The 25,770-nt window shown below is 44.4% G+C and overlaps 1 protein-coding gene across 1 annotated transcript in view; it reads left to right on the forward strand.

The window, feature by feature from the left end:
• chtf18 (CTF18, chromosome transmission fidelity factor 18 homolog (S. cerevisiae)) overlaps window positions 1–25,770 on the forward strand; it is a gene marked incomplete at its 3' end in the record, with an annotated part of 89,211 nt that overhangs the window by 59,393 nt on the left and 4,048 nt on the right. Inside the window, exons 13-15 of the mRNA XM_065016145.1 lie at window positions 1,137–1,235; window positions 17,858–17,988; window positions 18,368–18,482. Coding sequence (XP_064872217.1) covers window positions 1,137–1,235; window positions 17,858–17,988; window positions 18,368–18,482 — 345 coding nt within the window. The remainder of the gene's footprint in view (window positions 1–1,136; window positions 1,236–17,857; window positions 17,989–18,367; window positions 18,483–25,770) is intronic.

Raw genomic sequence — 25,770 nt, forward strand, 5'->3', positions numbered from 1 at the left:
GTAATCTTTGATTTAATTTTCTTAGATCTCCAGGGGTCAAGGGGTCATGAAGACTGACATGTCAGACCAGCCATGATGGGGGGTCATTATGTTAATGTCTGGGTTAGATCTCCAGGGGTCAGGGGTCATGAAGACTGACATGTCAGACCAGCCATGATGGGGGGTCATTATGTTAATGTCTGGGTTAGATCTCCAGGGGTCAAGGGGTCATGAAGACTGACATGTCAGACCAGCCATGATGGGGGGTCATTATGTTAATGTCTGGGTTAGATCTCCAGGGGTCAGGGGTCATGAAGACTGACATGTCAGACCGACCATGATGGGGGGTCATTATGTTAATGTGTGGGTTAGATCTCCAGGGGTCAGGGGTCATGAAGACTGACATGTCAGACCAGCCATGATGGGGGGTCATTATGTTAATGTCTGGGTTAGATCTCCAGGGGTCAGGGGTCATGAAGACTGACATGTCAGACCGACCAGCCATGATGGGGGGTCATTATGTTAATGTCTGGGTTAGATCTCCAGGGGTCAGGGGTCATGAAGACTGACATGTCAGACCAGCCATGATGGGGTGGTCATTATGTTAATGTGTGGGTTAGATCTCCAGGAGTCAGGGGTCATGAAGACTGACATGTCAGACCGACCATGATGGGGGGGTCATTATGTTAATGTGTGGGTTAGATCTCCAGGGGTCAGGGGTCATGAAGACTGACATGTCAGACCGACCAGCCATGATGGGGGGTCATTATGTTAATGTGTGGGTTAGATCTCCAGGGGTCAGGGGTCATGAAGACTGACATGTCAGACCAGCCATGATGGGGGGTCATTATGTTAATGTCTGGGTTAGATCTCCAGGGGTCAAGGGTCATGAAGACTGACCAGCCATGATGGGGGGTCATTATGTTAATGTGTGGGTTAGATCTCCAGGGGTCATGAAGACTGACCAGCCATGATGGGGGGGTCATTATGTTAATGTGTGGGTTAGATCTCCAGGGGTCATGAAGACTGACCAGCCATGATGGGGGGGTCATTATGTTAATGTGTGGGTTAGATCTCCAGGGGTCAGGGGTCATGAAGACTGACATGTCAGACCGACCAGCCATGATGGGGGGTCATTATGTTAATGTGTGGGTTAGATCTCCAGGGGCCAGGGTATGAAGGCTGACATGGGGACTCTGATGGCTCTCTGTGAGAAGACGGACAACGACATCAGATCCTGCATAAACACACTGCAGGTACATACACACACACACACACACACACACACACACACACACACACTGTGTTTCCAGATTATAAGAGCTACCATGTATTCCAACAATATCAAGGGTCCAAACACTGATCCCTGAGGAACACCTGTCTGTACACATTAACTCACAGTTGACGACTGGGATGGAAAATGACTGAGAATGAGAGCAGTGGCAATCCCACTCCTGATAGGCTACCTGCCACCCCTGTGTGTCTATGTATGTGGCAATATCGTCCTCTATCTGCCATATCTTCAATATCGTGACCTGGGTCCTAAGTCTGTGTATGGTGGATAGGCTTTCACGGCCATTCAAAATAATAGTACTTCCTGGATGGATTTTCCTCAGGTTTTCACCTGCCATATCAGTTCTGTTATACTCACAGACATTATTTTAACAGTTTTGGAAACTTTAGAGTGTTTTTAATCCAAATCTACTAATTATATGCATGTCCTAGCTTCTGGGCCTGAGTAGCAGGCAGTTTAAATTGGGCTTTAATTCACGCTTTTCATCCAAGATTCCGAATGCTGCCCCCTACCCTAGTGAAGTTAAGATGGAGAGAAGTCTGTCTGTTATAAATCACTGTAACACTTCAGAACATGTTGATACAACAGTAGTTAAGATGGGGGGGGGGAGTCTGTTATAAACCACTATATATAGCTAACCTCTCTGGTCCCACCTTGATAACAGTAGTTAAGATGGGGGGAGTCTGTCTGTTATAAACCACTATATATAGCTAACCTCTCTGGTCCCACCTTGATAACAGTAGTTAAGATGGGGGGAGTCTGTCTGTTATAAACCACTATATATAGCTAACCTCTCTGGTCCCACCTTGATAACAGTAGTTAAGATGGGGGGAAGTCTGTTATAAACCACTATATATAGCTAACCTCTCTGGTCCCACCTTGATAACAGTAGTTAAGATGGGGGGGGAGTCTGTCTATAAACCACTATATATAGCTAACCTCTCTGGTCCCACCTTGATAACAGTAGTTAAGATGGGGGGGAGTCTGTCTGTTATAAACCACTATATATAGCTAACCTCTCTGGTCCCACCTTGATAACAGTAGTTAAGATGGGGGGGGAGTCTGTTATAAACCACTATATATAGCTAACCTCTCTGGTCCCACCTTGATAACAGTAGTTAAGATGGGGGGGGAGTCTGTCTGTTATAAACCACTATATATAGCTAACCTCTCTGGTCCCACCTTGATAACAGTAGTTAAGATGGGGGGGAGTCTGTTATAAACCACTATATATAGCTAACCTCTCTGGTCCCACCTTGATAACAGTAGTTAAGATGGGGGGAGTCTGTTATAAACCACTATATATAGCTAACCTCTCTGGTCCCACCTTGATAACAGTAGTTAAGATGGGGGGGGAGTCTGTTATAAACCACTATATATAGCTAACCTCTCTGGTCCCACCTTGATAACAGTAGTTAAGATGGGGGGGGAGTCTGTTATAAACCACTATATATAGCTAACCTCTCTGGTCCCACCTTGATAACAGTAGTTAAGATGGGGGGGGAGTCTGTCTGTTATAAACCACTATATATAGCTAACCTCTCTGGTCCCACCTTGATAACAGTAGTTAAGATGGGGGGTCTGTCTGTTATAAACCACTATATATAGCTAACCTCTCTGGTCCCACCTTGATAACAGTAGTTAAGATGGGGGGAGTCTGTTATAAACCACTATATATAGCTAACCTCTCTGGTCCCACCTTGATAACAGTAGTTAAGATGGGGGAGTCTGTTATAAACCACTATATATAGCTAACCTCTCTGGTCCCACCTTGATAACAGTAGTTAAGATGGGGGGGGTCTGTCTGTTATAAACCACTATATATAGCTAACCTCTCTGGTCCCACCTTGATAACAGTAGTTAAGATGGGGGGAGTCTGTTATAAACCACTATATATAGCTAACCTCTCTGGTCCCACCTTGATAACAGTAGTTAAGATGGGGGAGTCTGTCTGTTATAAACCACTATATATAGCTAACCTCTCTGGTCCCACCTTGATAACAGTAGTTAAGATGGGGGGGTCTGTCTGTTATAAACCACTATATATAGCTAACCTCTCTGGTCCCACCTTGATAACAGTAGTTAAGATGGGGGAGTCTGTCTGTTATAAACCACTATATATAGCTAACCTCTCTGTCCCACCTTGATAACAGTAGTTAAGATGGGGGAGTCTGTTATAAACCACTATATATAGCTAACCTCTCTGGTCCCACCTTGATAACAGTAGTTAAGATGGGGGGAGTCTGTTATAAACCACTATATATAGCTAACCTCTCTGGTCCCACCTTGATAACAGTAGTTAAGATGGGGGGGGAGTCTGTTATAAACCACTATATATAGCTAACCTCTCTGGTCCCACCTTGATAACAGTAGTTAAGATGGGGGGAGTCTGTCTGTTATAAACCACTATATATAGCTAACCTCTCTGGTCCCACCTTGATAACAGTAGTTAAGATGGGGGAGTCTGTCTGTTATAAACCACTATATATAGCTAACCTCTCTGGTCCCACCTTGATAACAGTAGTTAAGATGGGGGGGGTCTGTCTGTTATAAACCACTATATATAGCTAACCTCTCTGGTCCCACCTTGATAACAGTAGTTAAGATGGGGGGTCTGTTATAAACTGTCTGTTATAAACCACCATATATAGCTAACCTCTCTGGTCCCACCTTGATAACAGTAGTTAAGATGGGGGGAGTCTGTCTGTTATAAACCACTATATATAGCTAACCTCTCTGGTCCCACCTTGATAACAGTAGTTAAGATGGGGGAGTCTGTTATAAACCACTATATATAGCTAACCTCTCTGGTCCCACCTTGATAACAGTAGTTAAGATGGGGGGTCTGTTATAAACCACTATATATAGCTAACCTCTCTGGTCCCACCTTGATAACAGTAGTTAAGATGGGGGGGGAGTCTGTCTGTTATAAACCACTATATATAGCTAACCTCTCTGGTCCCACCTTGATAACAGTAGTTAAGATGGGGGGAGTCTGTTATAAACCACTATATATAGCTAACCTCTCTGGTCCCACCTTGATAACAGTAGTTAAGATGGGGGGGAGTCTGTCTGTTATAAACCACTATATATAGCTAACCTCTCTGGTCCCACCTTGATAACAGTAGTTAAGATGGGGGGGAGTCTGTTATAAACCACTATATATAGCTAACCTCTCTGGTCCCACCTTGATAACAGTAGTTAAGATGGGGGAGGGTCTGTTATAAACCACTATATATAGCTAACCTCTCTGGTCCCACCTTGATAACAGTAGTTAAGATGGGGGGGGGGTCTGTCTGTTATAAACCACTATATATAGCTAACCTCTCTGGTCCCACCTTGATAACAGTAGTTAAGATGGGGGGGAGTCTGTTATAAACCACTATATATAGCTAACCTCTCTGGTCCCACCTTGATAACAGTAGTTAAGATGGGGGGGGTCTGTCTGTTATAAACCACTATATATAGCTAACCTCTCTGGTCCCACCTTGATAACAGTAGTTAAGATGGGGGGGAGTCTGTTATAAACCACTATATATAGCTAACCTCTCTGGTCCCACCTTGATAACAGTAGTTAAGATGGGGGGAGTCTGTTATAAACCACTATATATAGCTAACCTCTCTGGTCCCACCTTGATAACAGTAGTTAAGATGGGGGGTCTGTTATAAACCACTATATATAGCTAACCTCTCTGGTCCCACCTTGATAACAGTAGTTAAGATGGGGGGTCTGTCTGTTATAAACCACTATATATAGCTAACCTCTCTGGTCCCACCTTGATAACAGTAGTTAAGATGGGGGAGTCTGTCTGTTATAAACCACTATATATAGCTAACCTCTCTGGTCCCACCTTGATAACAGTAGTTAAGATGGGGGGGGGTCTGTTATAAACCACTATATATAGCTAACCTCTCTGGTCCCACCTTGATAACAGTAGTTAAGATGGGGGGGGAGTCTGTCTGTTATAAACCACTATATATAGCTAACCTCTCTGGTCCCACCTTGATAACAGTAGTTAAGATGGGGGGAGTCTGTCTATAAAACCACTATATATAGCTAACCTCTCTGGTCCCACCTTGATAACAGTAGTTAAGATGGGGGGGAGTCTGTCTGTTATAAACCACTATATATAGCTAACCTCTCTGGTCCCACCTTGATAACAGTAGTTAAGATGGGGGGAGTCTGTTATAAACCACTATATATAGCTAACCTCTCTGGTCCCACCTTGATAACAGTAGTTAAGATGGGGGAGTCTGTTATAAACCACTATATATAGCTAACCTCTCTGGTCCCACCTTGATAACAGTAGTTAAGATGGGGGAGTCTGTCTGTTATAAACCACTATATATAGCTAACCTCTCTGGTCCCACCTTGATAACAGTAGTTAAGATGGGGGGGGGGTCTCTGTTATAAACCACTATATATAGCTAACCTCTCTGGTCCCACCTTGATAACAGTAGTTAAGATGGGGGGGTCTGTCTGTTATAAACCACTATATATAGCTAACCTCTCTGGTCCCACCTTGATAACAGTAGTTAAGATGGGGGGGGTCTGTCTGTTATAAACCACTATATATAGCTAACCTCTCTGGTCCCACCTTGATAACAGTAGTTAAGATGGGGGGGGGGTCTGTTATAAACCACTATATATAGCTAACCTCTCTGGTCCCACCTTGATAACAGTAGTTAAGATGGGGGAGTCTGTTATAAACCACTATATATAGCTAACCTCTCTGGTCCCACCTTGATAACAGTAGTTAAGATGGGGGGGAGTCTGTTATAAACCACTATATATAGCTAACCTCTCTGGTCCCACCTTGATAACAGTAGTTAAGATGGGGGGAGTCTGTCTGTTATAAACCACTATATATAGCTAACCTCTCTGGTCCCACCTTGATAACAGTAGTTAAGATGGGGGAGTCTGTCTGTTATAAACCACTATATATAGCTAACCTCTCTGGTCCCACCTTGATAACAGTAGTTAAGATGGGGGGGAGTCTGTTATAAACCACTATATATAGCTAACCTCTCTGGTCCCACCTTGATAACAGTAGTTAAGATGGGGGTCTGTTATAAACCACTATATATAGCTAACCTCTCTGGTCCCACCTTGATAACAGTAGTTAAGATGGGGGAGTCTGTCTGTTATAAACCACTATATATAGCTAACCTCTCTGGTCCCACCTTGATAACAGTAGTTAAGATGGGGGGTCTGTCTGTTATAAACCACTATATATAGCTAACCTCTCTGGTCCCACCTTGATAACAGTAGTTAAGATGGGGGAGTCTGTTATAAACCACTATATATAGCTAACCTCTCTGGTCCCACCTTGATAACAGTAGTTAAGATGGGGGGGAGTCTGTCTGTTATAAACCACTATATATAGCTAACCTCTCTGGTCCCACCTTGATAACAGTAGTTAAGATGGGGGGTCTGTCTGTTATAAACCACTATATATAGCTAACCTCTCTGGTCCCACCTTGATAACAGTAGTTAAGATGGGGGGAGTCTGTTATAAACCACTATATATAGCTAACCTCTCTGGTCCCACCTTGATAACAGTAGTTAAGATGGGGGGGAGTCTGTTATAAACCACTATATATAGCTAACCTCTCTGGTCCCACCTTGATAACAGTAGTTAAGATGGGGGGGAGTCTGTCTATAAACCACTATATATAGCTAACCTCTCTGGTCCCACCTTGATAACAGTAGTTAAGATGGGGGGGGAGTCTGTTATAAACCACTATATATAGCTAACCTCTCTGGTCCCACCTTGATAACAGTAGTTAAGATGGGGGGAGTCTGTTATAAACCACTATATATAGCTAACCTCTCTGGTCCCACCTTGATAACAGTAGTTAAGATGGGGGGGGAGTCTGTTATAAACCACTATATATAGCTAACCTCTCTGGTCCCACCTTGATAACAGTAGTTAAGATGGGGGGGTCCCAGTCTGTTATAAACCACTATATATAGCTAACCTCTCTGGTCCCACCTTGATAACAGTAGTTAAGATGGGGGGTCTGTCTGTTATAAACCACTATATATAGCTAACCTCTCTGGTCCCACCTTGATAACAGTAGTTAAGATGGGGGGGGGAGTCTGTTATAAACCACTATATATAGCTAACCTCTCTGGTCCCACCTTGATAACAGTAGTTAAGATGGGGGAGTCTGTCTGTTATAAACCACTATATATAGCTAACCTCTCTGGTCCCACCTTGATAACAGTAGTTAAGATGGGGGGGGAGTCTGTTATAAACCACTATATATAGCTAACCTCTCTGGTCCCACCTTGATAACAGTAGTTAAGATGGGGGGAGTCTGTTATAAACCACTATATATAGCTAACCTCTCTGGTCCCACCTTGATAACAGTAGTTAAGATGGGGGGGAGTCTGTTATAAACCACTATATATAGCTAACCTCTCTGGTCCCACCTTGATAACAGTAGTTAAGATGGGGGGGAGTCTGTTATAAACCACTATATAGTCTGGTCCCACCTTGATAACAGTATAAACCACTATATATAGCTAACCTCTCTGGTCCCACCTTGATAACAGTAGTTAAGATGGGGGGGAGTCTGTTATAAACCACTATATATAGCTAACCTCTCTGGTCCCACCTTGATAACAGTAGTTAAGATGGGGGAGTCTGTTATAAACCACTATATATAGCTAACCTCTCTGGTCCCACCTTGATAACAGTAGTTAAGATGGGGGAGTCTGTTATAAACCACTATATATAGCTAACCTCTCTGGTCCCACCTTGATAACAGTAGTTAAGATGGGGGGAGTCTGTCTGTTATAAACCACTATATATAGCTAACCTCTCTGGTCCCACCTTGATAACAGTAGTTAAGATGGGGGGGGTCTGTTATAAACCACTATATATAGCTAACCTCTCTGTCTGTTATAAACCACTATATATAGCTAACCTCTCTGGTCCCACCTTGATAACAGTAGTTAAGATGGGGGGGGAGTCTGTCTGTTATAAACCACTATATATAGCTAACCTCTCTGGTCCCACCTTGATAACAGTAGTTAAGATGGGGGGGGGTCTGTTATAAACCACTATATATAGCTAACCTCTCTGGTCCCACCTTGATAACAGTAGTTAAGATGGGGGGGGGTCTGTCTGTTATAAACCACTATATATAGCTAACCTCTCTGGTCCCACCTTGATAACAGTAGTTAAGATGGGGGGGGAGTCTGTCTGTTATAAACCACTATATATAGCTAACCTCTCTGGTCCCACCTTGATAACAGTAGTTAAGATGGGGGGGAGTCTGTTATAAACCACTATATATAGCTAACCTCTCTGGTCCCACCTTGATAACAGTAGTTAAGATGGGGGGGGGGTCTGTCTGTTATAAACCACTATATATAGCTAACCTCTCTGGTCCCACCTTGATAACAGTAGTTAAGATGGGGGAGTCTGTTATAAACCACTATATATAGCTAACCTCTCTGGTCCCACCTTGATAACAGTAGTTAAGATGGGGGGGAGTCTGTCTGTTATAAACCACTATATATAGCTAACCTCTCTGGTCCCACCTTGATAACAGTAGTTAAGATGGGGGGAGTCTGTTATAAACCACTATATATAGCTAACCTCTCTGGTCCCACCTTGATAACAGTAGTTAAGATGGGGGGTCTGTTATAAACCACTATATATAGCTAACCTCTCTGGTCCCACCTTGATAACAGTAGTTAAGATGGGGGTCTGTCTGTTATAAACCACTATATATAGCTAACCTCTCTGGTCCCACCTTGATAACAGTAGTTAAGATGGGGGTCTGTCTGTTATAAACCACTATATATAGCTAACCTCTCTGGTCCCACCTTGATAACAGTAGTTAAGATGGGGGGGGGGTCTGTCTGTTATAAACCACTATATATAGCTAACCTCTCTGGTCCCACCTTGATAACAGTAGTTAAGATGGGGGGGGTCTGTCTGTTATAAACCACTATATATAGCTAACCTCTCTGGTCCCACCTTGATAACAGTAGTTAAGATGGGGGGGGGAGTCTGTTATAAACCACTATATATAGCTAACCTCTCTGGTCCCACCTTGATAACAGTAGTTAAGATGGGGAGGGGGTCTGTCTGTTATAAACCACTATATATAGCTAACCTCTCTGGTCCCACCTTGATAACAGTAGTTAAGATGGGGGGAGTCTGTTATAAACCACTATATATAGCTAACCTCTCTGGTCCCACCTTGATAACAGTAGTTAAGATGTAGGGGATGGGGGGTCTGTTATAAACCACTATATATAGCTAACCTCTCTGGTCCCACCTTGATAACAGTAGTTAAGATGGGGGGAGTCTGTTATAAACCACTATATATAGCTAACCTCTCTGGTCCCACCTTGATAACAGTAGTTAAGATGGGGGGAGTCTGTTATAAACCACTATATATAGCTAACCTCTCTGGTCCCACCTTGATAACAGTAGTTAAGATGGGGGGGGTCTGTTATAAACCACTATATATAGCTAACCTCTCTGGTCCCACCTTGATAACAGTAGTTAAGATGGGGGGGAGTCTGTTATAAACCACTATATATAGCTAACCTCTCTGGTCCCACCTTGATAACAGTAGTTAAGATGGGGTCTGTCTGTTATAAACCACTATATATAGCTAACCTCTCTGGTCCCACCTTGATAACAGTAGTTAAGATGGGGGGAGTCTGTCTGTTATAAACCACTATATATAGCTAACCTCTCTGGTCCCACCTTGATAACAGTAGTTAAGATGGGGGAGGGTCTGTTATAAACCACTATATATAGTAGTTAAGATGGGGGGGAGTCTATAAACCACTATATATCTGGTCCCACCTTGATAACAGTAGTTAAGATGGGGGAGTCTGTTATAAACCACTATATATAGCTAACCTCTCTGGTCCCACCTTGATAACAGTAGTTAAGATGGGGGGGGGTCTGTTATAAACCACTATATATAGCTAACCTCTCTGGTCCCACCTTGATAACAGTAGTTAAGATGGGGGGGGGTCTGTCTGTTATAAACCACTATATATAGCTAACCTCTCTGGTCCCACCTTGATAACAGTAGTTAAGATGGGGGGGGGTCTGTCTGTTATAAACCACTATATATAGCTAACCTCTCTGGTCCCACCTTGATAACAGTAGTTAAGATGGGGGAGTCTGTTATAAACCACTATATATAGCTAACCTCTCTGGTCCCACCTTGATAACAGTAGTTAAGATGGGGGGTCTGTTATAAACCACTATATATAGCTAACCTCTCTGGTCCCACCTTGATAACAGTAGTTAAGATGGGGGGAGTCTGTTATAAACCACTATATATAGCTAACCTCTCTGGTCCCACCTTGATAACAGTAGTTAAGATGGGGGAGTCTGTTATAAACCACTATATATAGCTAACCTCTCTGGTCCCACCTTGATAACAGTAGTTAAGATGGGGGGGGTCTGTTATAAACCACTATATATAGCTAACCTCTCCCACCTTGGTAGTTAAGATGGGAGTCTGTTATAAACCACTATTGCTAACCTCTCTGGTCCTAACAGTAGTTAAGATGGGGGTCTGTCTGTTATAAACCACTATATATAGCTAACCTCTCTGGTCCCACCTTGATAACAGTAGTTAAGATATAAAACCACTATATATAGATGGTCCCACCTTGGGTAGTTAAGATGGGGGTCTGTTATAAACCACTATATATAGCTAACCTCTCTGGTCCCACCTTGATAACAGTAGTTAAGATGGGGGAGTCTGTCTGTTATAAACCACTATATATAGCTAACCTCTCTGGTCCCACCTTGATAACAGTAGTTAAGATGGGGGGTCTGTTATAAACCTATATATAGCTAACCTCTCTGGTCCCACCTTGATAACAGTAGTCTGTCTGTTATAAACCACTATATATAGCTAACCTCTCTGGTCCCACCTTGATAACAGTAGTTAAGATGGGGGGGGGTCTGTTATAAACCACTATATATAGCTAACCTCTCTGGTCCCACCTTGATAACAGTAGTTAAGATGGGGAGGGGGTCTGTCTGTTATAAACCACTATATATAGCTAACCTCTCTGGTCCCACCTTGATAACAGTAGTTAAGATGGGGGGAGTCTGTTATAAACCACTATATATAGCTAACCTCTCTGGTCCCACCTTGATAACAGTAGTTAAGATGGGGGAGTCTGTCTGTTATAAACCACTATATATAGCTAACCTCTCTGGTCCCACCTTGATAACAGTAGTTAAGATGGGGGGGAGTCTGTCTGTTATAAACCACTATATATAGCTAACCTCTCTGGTCCCACCTTGATAACAGTAGTTAAGATGGGGGGAGTCTGTCTGTTATAAACCACTATATATAGCTAACCTCTCTGGTCCCACCTTGATAACAGTAGTTAAGATGGGGGGTCTGTTATAAACCACTATATATAGCTAACCTCTCTGGTCCCACCTTGATAACAGTAGTTAAGATGGGGGAGTCTGTTATAAACCACTATATATAGCTAACCTCTCTGGTCCCACCTTGATAACAGTAGTTAAGATGGGGGGAGTCTGTTATAAACCACTATATATAGCTAACCTCTCTGGTCCCACCTTGATAACAGTAGTTAAGATGGGGGGAGTCTGTTATAAACCACTATATATAGCTAACCTCTCTGGTCCCACCTTGATAACAGTAGTTAAGATGGGGGGGAGTCTGTTATAAACCACTATATATAGCTAACCTCTCTGGTCCCACCTTGATAACAGTAGTTAAGATGGGGGGGTCTGTCTGTTATAAACCACTATATATAGCTAACCTCTCTGGTCCCACCTTGATAACAGTAGTTAAGATGGGGGGGAGTCTGTTATAAACCACTATATATAGCTAACCTCTCTGGTCCCACCTTGATAACAGTAGTTAAGATGGGGGGGTCTGTTATAAACCACTATATATAGCTAACCTCTCTGGTCCCACCTTGATAACAGTAGTTAAGATGGGGGGTCTGTCTGTTATAAACCACTATATATAGCTAACCTCTCTGGTCCCACCTTGATAACAGTAGTTAAGATGGGGGGAGTCTGTCTGTTATAAACCACTATATATAGCTAACCTCTCTGGTCCCACCTTGATAACAGTAGTTAAGATGGGGGAGTCTGTTATAAACCACTATATATAGCTAACCTCTCTGGTCCCACCTTGATAACAGTAGTTAAGATGGGGGGAGTCTGTCTGTTATAAACCACTATATATAGCTAACCTCTCTGGTCCCACCTTGATAACAGTAGTTAAGATGGGGGTCTGTCTGTTATAAACCACTATATATAGCTAACCTCTCTGGTCCCACCTTGATAACAGTAGTTAAGATGGGGGGGTCTGTCTGTTATAAACCACTATATATAGCTAACCTCTCTGGTCCCACCTTGATAACAGTAGTTAAGATGGGGGGGAGTCTGTTATAAACCACTATATATAGCTAACCTCTCTGGTCCCACCTTGATAACAGTAGTTAAGATGGGGGGGAGTCTGTTATAAACCACTATATATAGCTAACCTCTCTGGTCCCACCTTGATAACAGTAGTTAAGATGGGGGGAGTCTGTCTGTTATAAACCACTATATATAGCTAACCTCTCTGGTTCCACCTTGATAACAGTAGTTAAGATGGGGGGGAGTCTGTTATAAACCACTATATATAGCTAACCTCTCTGGTCCCACCTTGATAACAGTAGTTAAGATGGGGGGAGTCTGTCTGTTATAAACCACTATATATAGCTAACCTCTCTGGTCCCACCTTGATAACAGTAGTTAAGATGGGGGGGAGTCTGTTATAAACCACTATATATAGCTAACCTCTCTGGTCCCACCTTGATAACAGTAGTTAAGATGGGGGGAGGGAGTCTGTTATAAACCACTATATATAGCTAACCTCTCTGGTCCCACCTTGATAACAGTAGTTAAGATGGGGGGGAGTCTGTTATAAACCACTATATATAGCTAACCTCTCTGGTCCCACCTTGATAACAGTAGTTAAGATGGGGGGAGTCTGTTATAAACCACTATATATAGCTAACCTCTCTGGTCCCACCTTGATAACAGTAGTTAAGATGGGGGGAGTCTGTTATAAACCACTATATATAGCTAACCTCTCTGGTCCCACCTTGATAACAGTAGTTAAGATGGGGGGGGGGTCTGTTATAAACCACTATATATAGCTAACCTCTCTGGTCCCACCTTGATAACAGTAGTTAAGATGGGGGGAGTCTGTCTGTTATAAACCACTATATATAGCTAACCTCTCTGGTCCCACCTTGATAACAGTAGTTAAGATGGGGGGGGAGGAGGTCTGTTATAAATGGGGGGAGTCCACTATATATAGCTAACCTCTCTGGTCCCACCTTGATAACAGTAGTTAAGATGGGGGGGAGTCTGTTATAAACCACTATATATAGCTAACCTCTCTGGTCCCACCTTGATAACAGTAGTTAAGATGGGGGAGTCTGTTATAAACCACTATATATAGCTAACCTCTCTGGTCCCACCTTGATAACAGTAGTTAAGATGGGGGAGTCTGTTATAAACCACTATATATAGCTAACCTCTCTGGTCCCACCTTGATAACAGTAGTTAAGATGGGGGGGAGTCTGTCTGTTATAAACCACTATATATAGCTAACCTCTCTGGTCCCACCTTGATAACAGTAGTTAAGATGGGGGGGGAGTCTGTCTGTTATAAACCACTATATATAGCTAACCTCTCTGGTCCCACCTTGATAACAGTAGTTAAGATGGGGGGTCTGTCTGTTATAAACCACTATATATAGCTAACCTCTCTGGTCCCACCTTGATAACAGTAGTTAAGATGGGGGAGTCTGTCTGTTATAAACCACTATATATAGCTAACCTCTCTGGTCCCACCTTGATAACAGTAGTTAAGATGGGGGGGAGTCTGTTATAAACCACTATATATAGCTAACCTCTCTGGTCCCACCTTGATAACAGTAGTTAAGATGGGGGGGGAGTCTGTCTGTTATAAACCACTATATATAGCTAACCTCTCTGGTCCCACCTTGATAACAGTAGTTAAGATGGGGGGGGTCTGTCTGTTATAAACCACTATATATAGCTAACCTCTCTGGTCCCACCTTGATAACAGTAGTTAAGATGGGGGGGAGTCTGTCTGTTATAAACCACTATATATAGCTAACCTCTCTGGTCCCACCTTGATAACAGTAGTTAAGATGGGGAGTCTGTTATAAACCACTATATATAGCTAACCTCTCTGGTCCCACCTTGATAACAGTAGTTAAGATGGGGAGTCTGTTATAAACCACTATATATAGCTAACCTCTCTGGTCCCACCTTGATAACAGTAGTTAAGATGGGGGGGTCCCACCTTCTGTTATAAACCACTATATATAGCTAACCTCTCTGGTCCCACCTTGATAACAGTAGTTAAGATGGGGGGAGTCTGTTATAAACCACTATATATAGCTAACCTCTCTGGTCCCACCTTGATAACAGTAGTTAAGATGGGGGGGGAGTCTGTCTGTTATAAACCACTATATATAGCTAACCTCTCTGGTCCCACCTTGATAACAGTAGTTAAGATGGGGGGTCTGTCTGTTATAAACCACTATATATAGCTAACCTCTCTGGTCCCACCTTGATAACAGTAGTTAAGATGGGGGGTCTGTTATAAACCACTATATATAGCTAACCTCTCTGGTCCCACCTTGATAACAGTAGTTAAGATGGGGGGAGTCTGTTATAAACCACTATATATAGCTAACCTCTCTGGTCCCACCTTGATAACAGTAGTTAAGATGGGGGGAGGAGTCTGTTATAAACCACTATATATAGCTAACCTCTCTGGTCCCACCTTGATAACAGTAGTTAAGATGGGGGGGGTCTGTCTGTTATAAACCACTATATATAGCTAACCTCTCTGGTCCCACCTTGATAACAGTAGTTAAGATGGGGGGGTCTGTTATAAACCACTATATATAGCTAACCTCTCTGGTCCCACCTTGATAACAGTAGTTAAGATTGGGGGGTCTGTCTGTTATAAACCACTATATATAGCTAACCTCTCTGGTCCCACCTTGATAACAGTAGTTAAGATGGGGGGGGGGAGTCTGTCTGTTATAAACCACTATATATAGCTAACCTCTCTGGTCCCACCTTGATAACAGTAGTTAAGATGGGGGGAGTCTGTCTGTTATAAACCACTATATATAGCTAACCTCTCTGGTCCCACCTTGATAACAGTAGTTAAGATGGGGGGGTCTGTCTGTTAGTCTGTCTGTTATAAACCACTATATATAGCTAACCTCTCTGGTCCCACCTTGATAACAGTAGTTAAGATGGGGGGAGTCTGTTATAAACCACTATATATAGCTAACCTCTCTGGTCCCACCTTGATAACAGTAGTTAAGATGGGGGGGGGAGTCTGTTATAAACCACTATATATAGCTAACCTCTCTGGTCCCACCTTGATAACAGTAGTTAAGATGGGGGGGAGTCTGTCTGTTATAAACCACTATATATAGCTAACCTCTCTGGTCCCACCTTGATAACAGTAGTTAAGATGGGGGGAGTCTGTCTGTTATAAACCACTATATATAGCTAACCTCTCTGGTCCCACCTTGATAACAGTAGTTAAGATGGGGGGTCTGTTATAAACCACTATATATAGCTAACCTCTCTGGTCCCACCTTGATAACAGCCAGTGAAATTGCAGAGCGCCAAATTCAAAACGACAGAAATCCCGTAATTAAAATTCCTGAAAACATATACAAGTATTATACTTATTATAATACTATTATTATAATTAATTAATTATTATTATTATATACTTCCTCTTGAGGAGCCTTGTGTTTATATAACATGCATACGTATATACTGTAACATTTAAACAATGCTACCTAATATAATGTTACTTACCCTACATTATTCATCTCATATGCATACGTATATACTGTACTCTATATCATCTACTGCATCCTTATGTAATACATGTATCACTAGCCACTTTAACTATGCCACTTTGTCTACATACTCATCTCATATGTATATACTGTACTCGATACCATCTACTGTATGCTGCTCTGTACCATCACTCACTCATATATCTTTATGTACATATTCTTTATCCCCTTACACTGTGTATAAGACAGTAGTTTTAGAATTGTTAGCTAGATTACTTGTTGGTTATCACTGCATTGTCGGAACTAGAAGCACAAGCATTTCGCTACGCTCGCATTAACATCTGCTAACCATGTGTATGTGACGAATCGAGATCGAGGTTAGAGACAGCTGGACGTGTTAATGTGTTGTAGTTCCTCCACGGGTCGAGGTTAGAGACAGCTGGACGTGTTAATGTGTTGTAGTTCCTCCACGGGTCGAGGTTAGTGACAGCTGGACGTGTTAATGTGTTGTAGTTCCTCCACGGGTCGAGGTTAGTGACAGCTGGACGTGTTAATGTGTTGTAGTTCCTCCACGGTCGAGGTTAGAGACAGCTGGACGTGTTCATGTGTTGTAGTTCCTCCACGGTCGAGGTTAGAGACAGCTGGACGTGTTAATGTGTTGTGTTTGTCGTTCCTCCACGGTCGATGTTAGAGACAGCTGGACGTGTTAATGTGTTGTCGAGGTTAGAGACAGCTGGACGTGTTAATGTGTTGTAGTTCCTCCACGGTCGAGGTTAGAGACAGCTGGACGTGTTAATGTGTTGTAGTTCCTCCACGGTCGAGGTTAGAGACAGCTGGACGTGTTAATGTGTTGTAGTTCCTCCACGGGTCGAGGTTAGAGACAGCTGGACGTGTTAATGTGTTGTAGTTCCTCCACGGGTCGAGGTTAGAGACAGCTGGACGTGTTAATGTGTTGTAGTTCCTCCACGGTCGAGGTTAGAGACAGCTGGACGTGTTAATGTGTTGTGTTGTAGTTCCTCCATGGGTCGAGGTTAGAGACAGCTGGACGTGTTAATGTGTTGTAGTTCCTCCACGGTCGAGGTTAGAGACAGCTGGACGTGTTAATGTGTTGTGTTTGTAGTTCCTCCACGGTCGAGGTTAGAGACAGCTGGACGTGTTAATGTGTTGTGTTTGTAGTTCCTCCACGCTTAGGCTGGACGTGTTCATGTGTTGTAGTTCCTCCACGGGTCGAGGTTAGAGACAGCTGGACGTGTTAATGTGTTGTAGTTCCTCCACGGGTCGAGGTTAGAGACAGCTGGACGTGTTAATGTGTTGTAGTTCCTCCACGGTCGAGGTTAGAGACAGCTGGACGTGTTAATGTGTTGTAGTTCCTCCACGGGTCGGGGTTAGAGACAGCTGGACGTGTTAATGTGTTGTAGTTCCTCCACGGTCGAGGTTAGAGACAGCTGGACGTGTTAATGTGTTGTAGTTCCTCCACGGTCGAGGTTAGAGACAGCTGGACGTGTTAATGTGTTGTAGTTCCTCCACGGTCGAGGTTAGAGACAGCTGGACGTGTTAATGTGTTGTAGTTCCTCCACGGTCGAGGTTAGAGACAGCTGGACGTGTTAATGTGTTGTAGTTCCTCCACGGTCGAGGTTAGAGACAGCTGGACGTGTTAATGTGTTGTGTTTGTAGTTCATCCACGGTCGAGGGAAGAGACAGCTGGACGTGCAGTCGGTCCAGTCCATGAGGATCGGTCAGAAGGATCAGAATAAAGGACTGTTCCACCTCTGGCAGGAGGTCTTCCAACTGCCGCGCATCAAACGGTATTATAACAAACTATGCTATTGATAACCATAACTATCTAACTATTTGTCTTCCTGCTTGACCATATTTGGTGTCTTCCTGCTTGACCATATTTGGTGTCTTCCTGCTTGACCATATTTGGTGTCTTCCTGGTCGACCATATTTGGTGTCTTCCTGCTTGACCATATTTGGTGTCTTCCTGCTTGACCATATTTGGTGTCTTCCTGCTTGACCATATTTGGTGTCTTCCTGCTTGACCATATTTGGTGTCTTCCTGCTTGACCATATTTGGTGTCTTCCTGGTTGACCATATTTGGTGTCTTCCTGGTTGACCATATTTGGTGTCTTCCTGCTTGACCATATTTGGTGTCTTCCTGCTTGACCATATTTGGTGTATAGGAAGCGTGTGGGCGAGGAGCTGGAAGAGGGGCTTGGAGAAGGAGGCGGGGCCGAGAGACTACAGCACATCCTTCACCTGGCCTCTTCCACCGGAGAGCACGACAAACTCACACAGGTAACACACACACACACACACACTACACACACACACTACACACACACTACACACACACTACACACACACACACACACACTACACACACACACTACACACACACACACACACACACACACTACACACACACACACACACACTACACACACACTACACACACACACACACACACACTACACACACACACTACACACACGCACACACACAGGTAACACACACACACACACAGGTAACACACACACACACATACACATACATACACATACACACACACACACACACACACACACACACACACACACACACACACCGCTCACACACAGTCCCTAGGGTTGGGTGATATTACTATAGTCACACACACAGTCCCTAGGGTTGGGTGATATTACTATAGTCACACACACAGTCCCTAGGGTTGGGTGATATTACTATAGTCACACACACACAGTCCCTAGGGTTGGGTGATATTACTATAGTCACACACACAGTCCCTAGGGTTGGGTGATATTACTATAGTCACACACACAGTCCCTAGGGTTGGGTGATATTACTATAGTCACACACACAGTCCCTAGGGTTGGGTGATATTACTATAGTCACACACACAGTCCCTAGGGTTGGGTGATATTACTATAGTCACACACACAGTCCCTAGGGTTGGGTGATATTACTATAGTCACACACACAGTCCCTAGGGTTGGGTGATATTACTATAGTCACACACACAGTCCCTAGGGTTGGGTGATATTACTATAGTCACACACACAGCAGGACAGTATACAGCAGGACAGCAGGACAGTATACAGCAGGACAGTATACAGCAGGACAGCAGGACAGTATACAGTAGGACAGTATACAGCAGGACAGTATACAGCAGGACAGTAGGACAGTATACAGCAGGACAGTATACAGCAGGTCAGCATACAGCAGGACAGCATACAGCAGGACAGCAGGACAGTATACAGTAGGACAGTATACAGCAGGACAGTATACAGCAGGACAGTATACAGTAGGACAGCAGGACAGTATACAGCAGGACAGTATACAGCAGGACTGCAGGACAGTATACAGCAGGACAGTATACAGCAGGACAGTATACAGCAGGACAGTATACAGCAGGACAGTATACAGCATACAGCAGGACAGTATACAGCAGGACAGTATACAGCAGGACAGCATACAGCAGGACAATATACAGCAGGACAGTATACAGCAGGACAGTATACAGTAGGACAGTATACAGCAGGACAGCATACAGCAGGACAGTATACAGCAGGACAGTATACAGCATACAGCAGGACAGTATACAGCAGGACAGTATACAGCATACAGCAGGACAGTATACAGCAGGACAGTATACAGCAGGACAGTATACAGCAGGACAGTATACAGCAGGACAGTATACAGCAGGACAGCAGGACAGTATACAGCAGGACAGCAGGACAGTATACAGCAGGACAGTATACAGCAGGACAGTATACAGTAGGACAGCAGGACAGTATACAGCAGGACAGTATACAGTAGGACAGTATACAGCAGGACAGTATACAGCAGGACAGTATACAGCAGGACAGTATACAGCAGGACAGCAGGACAGTATACAGCAGGACAGTATACAGCAGGACAGCATACAGCAGGACAGCATACAGTAGGACAGTATACAGCAGGACAGTATACAGTAGGACAGCAGGACAGCATACAGCAGGACAGCATACAGCAGGACAGTATACAGCAGGACAGTATACAGTAGGACAGTATACAGTAGGACAGCATGACAGTATACAGCAGGACAGTATACAGTAGGACAGTATACAGCAGGACAGTAATACAGCAGGACAGTATACAGCAGGACAGTATACAGCAGGACAGTAGGACAGTACAGCAGGACAGTATACAGCAGGGACAGTAATACAGCAGGACAGTATACAGCAGGACAGTATACAGTAGGACAGTATACAGCAGGACATACAGTAGGACAGCACACAGCAGGACAGTATACAGCAGGACAGTATACAGCAGGACAGTATACAGCAGGACAGTATACAGTAATACAGCAGGACAGTAATACAGCAGGACAGTAATACAGCAGGACAGTATACAGCAGGACAGTATACAGCAGGACAGTATACAGCAGGACAGTAATACAGCAGGACAGTATACAGTAATACAGCAGGACAGTATACAGCAGGACAGTATACAGCAGGACAGTATACAGTAATACAGCAGGACAGTAATACAGCAGGACAGTAATACAGCAGGACAGTATACAGCAGGACAGTATACAGCAGGACAGTATACAGCAGGACAGTATACAGTAATACAGCAGGACAGTATACAGCAGGACAGTATACAGCAGGACAGCATACAGCAGGACAGCATACAGCAGGACAGCATACAGCAGGACAGTATACAGCAGGACAGTATACAGCAGGACAGCATACAGCAGGACAGTATACAGCAGGACAGCATACAGCAGGACAGTATACAGCAGGACAGTATACAGTAGGACAGTATACAGCAGGACAGTATACAGCAGGACAGTATACAGCAGGACAGTATGCAGCAGGACAGTATACAGCAGGACAGTATACAGCAGGACAGTATACAGCAGGACAGTATACAGTAGGACAGTATACAGCAGGACAGTATACAGTAGGACAGTATACAGCAGGACAGTAGGACAGTATACAGCAGGACAGCATACAGCAGGACAGTATACAGCAGGACAGTATACAGCAGGACAGTATGCAGCAGGACAGTATACAGCAGGACAGCATACAGCAGGACAGCATACAGCAGGACAGCATACAGCAGGACAGTATACAGCAGGACAGTATACAGCAGGACAGTATACAGCAGGACAGTATACAGCAGGACAGTATACAGTAGGACAGCAGGACAGTATACAGCAGGACAGTATACAGTAGGACAGTATACAGCAGGACAGTATACAGCAGGACAGCAGGACAGTATACAGCAGGACAGTATACAGCAGGACAGTATACAGCAGGACAGCAGGACAGTATACAGCAGGACAGCAGGACAGTATACAGCAGGACAGTATACAGTAGGACAGCAGGACAGTATACAGTAGGACAGTATACAGCAAGACAGTATACAGTAGGACAGCAGGACAGTATACAGTAGGACAGTATACAGCAGGACAGTATACAGCAGGACAGTGTACAGCAGGACAGCAGGACAGTATACAGCAGGACAGTGTACAGCAGGACAGTGTACAGCAGGACAGTATACAGCAGGACAGTGTACAGCAGGACAGTGTACAGCAGGACAGCAGGACAGTATACAGCAGGACAGTATACAGCAGGACAGTGTACAGCAGGACAGTGTACAGCAGGACAGTATACAGCAGGACAGTATACAGCAGGACAGTATACAGCAGGACAGTATACAGCAGGACAGCAGACAGCAGGACAGTATACAGCAGGACAGTATACAGTAGGACTGTATACAGCAGGACAGTATACAGCAGGACAGTATACAGCAGGACAGTATACAGCAGGACAGTATACAGCAGGACAGTATACAGCAGGACAGTATACAGTAGGACAGCAGGACAGCAGGACAGTATACAGCAGGACAGCAGGACAGTATACAGTAGGACAGTATACAGCAGGACAGTATACAGCAGGACAGCAGGACAGTAGGACAGTATACAGCAGGACAGTATACAGCAGGACAGTATACAGCAGGACAGTATACAGCAGGACAGTATACAGTAGGACAGCAGGACAGCAGGACAGTATACAGCAGGACTGCAGGACAGTATACAGCAGGACAGTATACAGCAGGACAGTATACAGCAGGACAGTATACAGCAGGACAGTATACAGCAGGACAGTAGGACAGTATACAGCAGGACAGTAGGACAGTATACAGCAGGACAGTAGGACAGTATACAGCAGGACAGTATACACCAGGACAGCATACAGCAGGACAGCATACAGCAGGACAGTATACAGCAGGACAGTATACAGCAGGACAGCAGGACAGTATACAGCAGGACAGTATACAGCAGGACAGTATACAGCAGGACAGTATACAGCAGGACAGCAGGACAGTATACAGCAGGACAGTATACAGCAGGACAGTATACAGCAGGACAGTATACAGCAGGACAGTATACAGTAGGACAGCAGGACAGTATACAGCAGGACAGTATACAGTAGGACAGTATACAGTAGGACAGCAGGACAGTATACAGCAGGACAGTATACAGCAGGACAGTATACAGCAGGACAGTATACAGTAGGACAGCAGGACAGTATACAGCAGGACAGTATACAGCAGGACAGTATACAGCAGGACAGTATACAGCAGGACAGTATACAGCAGGACAGTATACAGCAGGACAGTATACAGTAGGACAGCAGGACAGTATACAGCAGGACAGTATACAGCAGGACAGTATACAGCAGGACAGTATACAGCAGGACAGCAGGACAGCAGGACAGTATACAGCAGGACAGTATACAGTAGGACAGCAGGACAGTATACAGCAGGACAGTATACAGCAGGACAGTATACAGCAGGACAGTATACAGTAGGACAGTATACAGCAGGACAGTATACAGCAGGACAGTGTACAGCAGGACAGCAGGACAGTATACAGCAGGACAGTGTACAGCAGGACAGTGTACAGCAGGACAGCAGGACAGTATACAGCAGGACAGTATACAGCAGGACAGTATACAGCAGGACAGTATACAGCAGGACAGTAGGACAGTATACAGCAGGACAGTATACAGCAGGACAGTATACAGCAGGACAGTATACAGCAGGACAGTATACAGCAGGACAGTATACAGCAGGACAGTATACAGTAGGACAGTATACAGTAGGACAGCAGGACAGTATACAGCAGGACAGTATACAGCAGGACAGCAGGACAGTATACAGCAGGACAGCAGGACAGTATACAGCAGGACAGTATACAGCAGGACAGTATACAGCAGGACAGTATACAGCAGGACAGTATACAGCAGGACAGTATACAGCAGGACAGTATACAGCAGGACAGTATACAGCAGGACAGTATACAGCAGGACAGTATACAGCAGGACAGTATACAGCAGGACAGTATACAGCAGGACAGTATACAGCAGGACAGTAGGACAGTATACAGCAGGACAGTATACAGCAGGACAGCATACAGCAGGACAGTATACAGCAGGACAGTATACAGCAGGACAGCAGGACAGTATACAGCAGGACAGTATACAGCAGGACAGTATACAGCAGGACAGTATACAGCAGGACAGTACAGGACAGTATACAGCAGGACAGTATACAGCAGGACAGCAGGACAGTATACAGCAGGACAGTATACAGTAGGACAGCAGGACAGTATACAGCAGGACAGTATACAGCAGGACAGTATACAGCAGGACAGCAGGACAGTATACAGGACAGTAGGACAGTATACAGCAGGACAGTATACAGCAGGACAGTATACAGCAGGACAGTATACAGCAGGACAGTATACAGCAGGACAGTATACAGCAGGACAGTAGGACAGTATACAGCAGGACAGTATACAGCAGGACAGTATACAGCAGGACAGTATACAGTAGGACAGTATACAGCAGGACAGTATACAGCAGGACAGTATACAGTAGGACAGTATACAGCAGGACAGTATACAGCAGGACAGTATACAGCAGGACAGTATACAGTAGGACAGCAGGACAGTATACAGCAGGACAGTATACAGCAGGACAGTATACAGCATACAGCAGGACAGTATACAGCAGGACAGTATACAGCACGACAGCATACAGCAGGACAATATACAGCAGGACAGTATACAGCATACAGCAGGACAGTATACAGCAGGACAGTATACAGCAGGACAGCATACAGCAGGACAATATACAGCAGGACAGTATACAGCATACAGCAGGACAGTATACAGCAGGACAGTATACAGCAGGACAGCATACAGCAGGACAGTATACAGCAGGACAGTATACAGCAGGACAGTATACAGCAGGACAGTATACAGCAGGACAGTATACAGCAGGACAGCAGGACAGTATACAGCAGGACAGCAGGACAGTATACAGCAGGACAGTATACAGCAGGACAGTATACAGCAGGACAGTATACAGCAGGACAGTATACAGCAGGACAGTATACAGCAGGACAGTATACAGCAGGACAGTATACAGCAGGACAGTATACAGCAGGACAGTATACAGCAGGACAGTATACAGTAGGACAGCAGGACAGTATACAGCAGGACAGTATACAGCAGGACAGTATACAGCAGGACAGTATACAGCAGGACAGCAGGACAGTATACAGCAGGACAGTATACAGCAGGACAGTATACAGCAGGACAGCAGGACAGTATACAGCAGGACAGTATACAGCAGGACAGTATACAGTAGGACAGCAGGACAGTATACAGCAGGACAGTATACAGCAGGACAGTATACAGCAGGACAGCAGGACAGTATACAGCAGGACAGTATACAGCAGGACAGTATACAGCAGGACAGTATACAGCAGGACAGCAGGACAGTATACAGCAGGACAGTATACAGCAGGACAGTATACAGCAGGACAGTATACAGCAGGACAGTATACAGCAGGACAGTATACAGCAGGACAGTATACAGCAGGACAGTATACAGCAGGACAGCAGGACAGTATACAGCAGGACAGTGTACAGCAGGACAGTATACAGCAGGACAGTATACAGCAGGACAGTATACAGCAGGACAGTATACAGCAGGACAGTATACAGCAGGACAGCAGGACAGCAGGACAGTATACAGCAGGACAGTATACAGCAGGACAGTATACAGCAGGACAGTATACAGCAGGACAGTATACAGCAGGACAGTATACAGCAGGACAGTATACAGCAGGACAGTATACAGCAGGACAGTATACAGTAGGACAGTATACAGCAGGACAGTATACAGCAGGACAGCAGGACAGTATACAGTAGGACAGTATACAGCAGGACAGTATACAGCAGGACAGCAGGACAGTATACAGTAGGACAGCAGGACAGTATACAGCAGGACAGTATACAGTAGGACAGGACAGTATACAGTAGGACAGTATACAGCAGGACAGTATACAGCAGGACAGCAGGACAGTATACAGCAGGACAGTATACAGCAGGACAGTATACAGCAGGACAGTGTACAGCAGGACAGTATACAGCAGGACAGTATACAGCAGGACAGTGTAGCAGGACAGTATACAGCAGGACAGTATACAGGGACAGTATACAGCAGGACAGTATACAGCAGCA

Source organism: Oncorhynchus nerka, unplaced genomic scaffold (genome assembly GCF_034236695.1).
Source record: "Oncorhynchus nerka isolate Pitt River unplaced genomic scaffold, Oner_Uvic_2.0 unplaced_scaffold_1119, whole genome shotgun sequence".
Classification (NCBI taxonomy): domain Eukaryota; kingdom Metazoa; phylum Chordata; class Actinopteri; order Salmoniformes; family Salmonidae; genus Oncorhynchus; species Oncorhynchus nerka.